This window comes from Dipodomys ordii, unplaced genomic scaffold, assembly GCF_000151885.1.
Source record: "Dipodomys ordii isolate 6190 unplaced genomic scaffold, Dord_2.0 Scaffold147, whole genome shotgun sequence".
Classification (NCBI taxonomy): Eukaryota; Metazoa; Chordata; class Mammalia; order Rodentia; family Heteromyidae; genus Dipodomys; species Dipodomys ordii.
Window position 1 is genome coordinate 1,058,299 of NW_012267363.1, and position 5,916 is coordinate 1,064,214.

General features: G+C 37.0%; 1 protein-coding gene across 4 annotated transcripts in view; it reads left to right on the top strand.

Annotated features, from left to right (window-relative positions):
* The window catches only part of Gpatch8 (G patch domain containing 8), an 84,980-nt gene that overhangs the window by 19,680 nt on the left and 59,384 nt on the right, over window positions 1–5,916 (top strand). For 2 of the 4 annotated variants that reach the window (XM_013032009.1, XM_013032011.1), the window contains 2 exons: window positions 456–473; window positions 5,382–5,454. The exons of 1 other annotated variant lie outside the window; for it this stretch is intronic. Coding sequence is in view for 1 of the 3 variants with exons in the window: in XM_013032008.1 (XP_012887462.1) it covers window positions 5,382–5,454 (73 nt within the window). In the remaining 2 variants the exon portion in view is untranslated. The remainder of the gene's footprint in view (window positions 1–455; window positions 474–5,381; window positions 5,455–5,916) is intronic. One more of the 4 variants, XM_013032008.1, reaches the window with a different exon arrangement.

Genomic DNA, 5,916 nt, shown 5'->3' on the forward strand with positions numbered 1-5,916 from the left:
GGCTTTTTTCTTTTTGCTTATGTGGTGCTCCAATATTTCATTTCTTGTTTGTACTAGAGGAAGTAAATTTGATTTCTTAAAACGTTCAAATCTGAAATTTTAGAAGAGATATGCCACTGTAATTTTGTTTCATAGCTTTTTCCCCACTGAGGTGACAGTCATTCTCTTGAGTGGTTTTGTAAAAGTGGTGCTAATGTGTATACCCTAAATTTTTCTTTTTTCTTCCTTTAACATTTGCTTTTCCTTTCACTGTTGTCAGTCACAACACGCTGCTCTTGAATCTCTCAGCTGGTCTTGACTTGTGAATTTACTTATGCTTTTACTCTTCTTTAATAAGTACATTACTTGCAAGCAGTGAATTGAAAACAAGACAAAAAAACCAAAAAATAAATAAACAACCATTAGTGATTGGACAGTTTCTTACTTTGTGTTACATTTAACTGTTCTTTTGACAGCCCAGTTTTTAAAGCCAGGTTCGTATGGAAATGCTTTCACTCCACTTGCACTGCTTTTGGAAATAGCATACTGCTTCATCTGTCTGTTTATTTTAGTGCATTCATAATATAACACAGTCAGCATAATGTCTCATCTCCACTTAGCTAAAGCTTGAGTTTTTAAAAAAGAAAAACCATAACAAAATGGGGGGAAGGTGGCAACAATTTTTGTCAGCATTGCTTAATATCTAAAACTTTGTGCCAGATAATTGACAGCACTAGCATATAGTAAGATTAAACACTAATCAGCTACATACTCTTTAGAAGTTATCCTTGTCTTTTCTAGAGGTATGTTTAGCTGTAGAAATTATGATTCAAAATAATGATTTTATATATGAATAAGTTTGTTTTCATAGTAAGAAAATAATAGCTTCTTTTACATTTTCTGCTAACGTTAGTTATATTAAGATTTAATATGTTTTATTGTATTTTACAGTGCTAAGGATCAAACCCAAGGTCTTGCCATACTAGGGAAGTGTTTTATCACTGAGCCAGCCTTTAAGAAGTATTTTTTGTTTATTTTTGTGCTGGTCCTGGGTCTTGAACTCAAGGCCTTGGCACTGTCCCTGAGTTTTTGCTCTTAAGGCTCGCTCTCTACCTCTTGAGCCATAGCTCTACTTCTGACTTCTTCTTCTTCTTTTTTTTTTTTTGGTGTTTAATTAGGGAAAAGAGTCTTATCGACTTTGCAGCCCAGGCTGGCTTGGAACTGAGATTCTCAGATCTCACTTTCTGAGTAACTGGGATTGCAGGCACAAGCCAGCAGCACCTGACTAAGGTTTTTTTTTTTTGTTGTTGTTGTTTTATGAAGGTCATGGGCTTGAACTTAGGGACTGGGCACTGTCCCTGAGCTCTTTTGCTCAGTTAGTGCTCTACCACTTTGAGCCACAGCACCACTTGTTGTTTTCTGGTGGTTAATTGGAGATAAGAGTTTCATGAACTTTTCTGCCCTGAGCTAGATTTTGATCCTCAGATCTTAGCCTTCTGAGTAGAGTAGAGGTAGAATTAGGTAGGAGCTACCAGCACCCGGCTAAAAGTCTTTTTTTTAATTCTTTCATTAGTTATTGAGGGGGAGCTTTCATTGTTACATTTCCACACATGTTTATAGCATATTCCAATCAATCTTACTTCTTCTAATTATTCTACCTTTCCTCTCCCTTCTTCCTAGATAAGTTTCATCAGGCTTCATTGCCATAGCTGCAGACAATCTTATTTCCACCATATTCATCCACTTACATCCTTCTTGTTAGTCTTCTGCTAGTACCCACCCTCTGACACCTCCCTCTGCCCCTTTTTTCTTTTGTACTGGCCCTGGGGCTCAAACTCAGGGCCTGGGTGTTGTCCCTGGGCTTCTTTTGCTCAATGCTAGTACCCTACTACTTGAGTCACAGCACCACTTCCGTTTTTGTTTTTTTTTTCTGAGTAGTTTATTGAAGTATGAGTCTTACGGACTTTACTACTCTGGCTAGTTTCAGACTTTGCTCCTTAGCTCTCAGCCTCCTGAGTACCTAAGATTACAGGTGTGAGCCACCAGTTCCTGGCTTTTTTTTTTTTTAAATAGGTATTTATGAATAGACATGTTAATACTAGTTTAAAAGATATTTTCCCTGGCAATACAGGGAAGAAGGGAATCAACAGTACTGCTGAATTAAATTTTTGATAGATTGCACATAGCCTAGTGTTTTATAGTTATTTCAATTATTAGAAAAATTAATTTCTAGTGATCTTTTGCGCATTATATGGTAATATAGTAGTATCTTTTGTTTATATGTGGCACTGTGGTTTGAACTCAGTGCCAGGCACTCTACAATTTGATATACTCCTCCAGCCCTTTTTGCTTTTTGTTATTTTTCAGACAGACTCTGTAGCTATTTACTTGAGCAAACCTGACATTAGAATGATCCTTCTAGTTATACACCCCATGTAGCTAGGATAATGCCACCATACTTGTTTTGTTGAAATTGGGTCTTGCTAACTTTTGTCTTGGCCAGTGTCAAACTACCAACAGTCCTTGGGAGGCAGAGCCCTCCTAAGTAGCTAGGATTAAAGGAATAAGCCACTTCATGTGGCATTTTTGTTTTAGAAATAAAATTTTTATTATCATTTGCCTCTCTTCTACCTTCATCCAGTAGTACTGAGATCTGAACTCAGGGCCACCTACTTGCTAGGCAGCCTGTTTTTGAGCTGGCTGTTTTTGACATAGGGTCTTGCTTTCTGCCCAGTTGGTGCCCAGACCACATCCATCTAATTTAGGCTTTTGTCCTAGCTGTACCTCCAGCTTGTTTCATTGAGATTAAGTTTTACAGACTTTTTCTGCCCTGATTGGCTTTGAATTTGGTGCTCCTAATTTAACTCTTTTTTTTTTTTTGGCCAGTTCTGGGGCCTGAGCATCTTTTGCTCAAGGCTAGTACTCTACCACTTGAGCTGCAGTGCCACTTCCAGCTTTTTCTGTTTTATGTAGTAGTGAGGAATTGAGCCAGGGCATCATGCATGCTAGATAAGTACTTTCCACTAAGTCACATTCCCAACCTCTAAGTCTTGAAGTAACTAGGAATATAAGTGTGAGCCATATGTATCTGGCTTGCCTCTACTTTTTGTTTTTAAAAGGTATTCTGAGAGCCAGATATGGTGGTACAGACCTATAATAGTAGCTCCACCCAATCTGAGCAAGATAACAAGACCTGGTAAATAAATAAGCAAGAAGCATAAGCCATGTGGCCTACTTGGTTGCCTCAGAACTGAAGGCAAGAGGATAGAATGTTTCGAGTCAGCCTGAACTCTGTCTCCAAAAAAAAATGGAGTATCTTCCTCTTTAATTGACTATACAGCCAGTTATTCAGCCCAGTTTTTATTACTTTTTTATTCATTTTTTGTGCCAGTACTGGGGCTTGAACTCAGGGCTTTATGCTCTCTCAGCTTTTTTTTTGTCAGTCATGGGGCTTGAACTCTGGGCCTGAGCACTGTCCCTCAGCTCTTCAGCTCAAGGTTAGCACTCTACCACTTGAGACACAGCGCCACTTCCAGCTTTTTCTGTTTGTGTGGTGCTGAGGAATGGAACCCAGGGCCTCATGCATGTGAGGCAAGTACGCTACCACTGATCCACCTTCCCAGCCCTCTCTCAGCTTTTTTGATCAAGGGTGGCATCTTACCACTTGCCATAGCTCTATATTTGCTTTTTTGGTAGTTAATTGGAATTAAGAGTCTCAATTTGTTTGGACTGGCCAGGTTTAAACTGTGATCCTCAGCCTCCTGAGTAAGATTATAAGCATGAGACTCAGCTCAGTTTTACAGTTTACACACCATCTTACACTTGAAGAAGGAAATTGTCCCTTAACAAAACAAAATAAACAGAGCATTTCATTTGCTGTCATAGAAGATAACAGTAATTATTTTTGTCTACCACTTCTGTGAACATTTTATCATCAACTATGAAGCTGAATGAAAATTATTTTAATCTGAGATACTTGGTTTCAATGGGACGTTTATGTTGTTTTTAGCTTTATAAATTGATTTTAGATATGAGGTTATTTCCAGATGGTGATACTAGATTAATGCTACAGTTGTAGATAAGGCCTTGTGCATACTAAGCATTTACCACTCAGCCTTCAGTGTTTTTCTTTGGATTAGTATCATTTTTAAATTAATTAATTAATTTATTACCAGTACTGGAGCTTGAACTCAAGGACTTAAAACGCTTGCATGCTTTTTTTTGCTCAAGGCTGACACTCTACCCCTTGGGTCCTATCTCCACTGCTGGCTTTTTACTGGCTAACTGAAGATGAGTTTCTCAGGCTTTTTCTGCCCTGGCTGGCTTCAAATCAGGATCCTCAGATCTCAGCTTCCTGAGTAGCTAGGATTATAGGCTTGAGGGTGTTAACGCTAGTACTTAATTTTTTTTTTTTTTGTACATTTCGTGGTTATTTTAGCTTTGACTTGCTACTTCACAATAATTGTAAAAAGTAGAGAATTGAACAAAGGGTTGCAGAAATTTTTTAAATTTCTTGATCCTTTATACAAAAGCTGACACTTAATTGTTATTTCTGGTGTTGTTCTACATTGATATAACTTTTTTAGTATGCTTCTAGGAAGATGAGACATTATGTATGTTGATTTTCCCCCCTACATGCACTAATGGTTCTTTACTGTTAACTTATTGCTAGGCCTGTTTCATTCTAACATCTTACCATTTTTGTTAGACTACATGTTGAAATGCATCACTCAGTCTGTGCTTGAGCTCATTTTATTTTTATGTTTAATCAATTTAATTTCTTGTTTTACTAACCTCACTGTTTTTTCAGTTTAATATTGGCTGCATGCTAGTTAAATATTTATATTACATATATATATTTATTTATTTAAAAACCCAATCAAGTCCAGCCTGGATTTTGCTGATTGTTTTCTCATTTCTAGTGGTGGGGCAGTCTTGCACTTACTACTTTGTATCCTGAAAGCCTGACACATAAAATAACAAAACACAATGTAGATTTTCCTTTTTTTTTTTTTAACTTAAAGTGGTGCTGTCTAGGTGGTGGATATGATTGTATAAGTACCTTGATTTTATGCTTTTTAATGTTAGTGTTAAATTTCATGAATGTATTCTTCCCCCTTTTCCTATCCTAATTTGCTCCTTTTTAAAGTGTTATATAGAAAAGTTGCCCAGCACACTATCAGAAAGGACCCTTATCCCATATGTTCTTCTCATATAAAATACTAGCATTTCTTTTTACATTAATGGCCTTTTTATTGGGGGCACATTTACCCTATTATTAGCACTCTTTGCATGCATATACGTAGAATTATCTCTTGCTCATCACCTGTTTAAATGTCACTAGGAAGGGAAGAATATATTATTGGAATATTTTTGGTTTGTCTCTCTGTTCTGTCTGTCAGGATAATATTGGACACCGGTTACTCCAGAAACATGGGTGGAAGCTGGGCCAGGGATTGGGAAAATCTCTTCAGGGTAAGTTTTTTAAATTTACCAAAAAAAGAAAAGAAAAGAAAATGTTTCTGATGTAAATCTTGTACATGAATTTGTTTTGTTTTGTTTATAAAAATTATTTGGGTTTATCCCTCTTCTCCCCCCCCCTTCTACTTGTAATTGTTTTAGATTGCTGTTTAGCCTCCATATTTGCCAATAATTTGCAACTGTAAGCTGCTGTGTCATTAAAACCTGCAGGTCAACATACTGTGTGTAGCTCTAGTTGTTTGAATTTGTGTGTGCTGTAGTGAGTGATGATTGAGTAAAGTTAAGTGCATTACCAGGGTGTATTCTTTATGCATTGTGACTTGTGTTATTTATAAAAGTCAGGGACAGTGGCAATCTTGTATTTCCTACCTACTTGGGAAGTGAAGAGTGTGGATTGTGGTTCAAGACTAGCTTAGGTGTAAAAGTTTATGAAACGATCTTTTTTTTTTTTTTTTT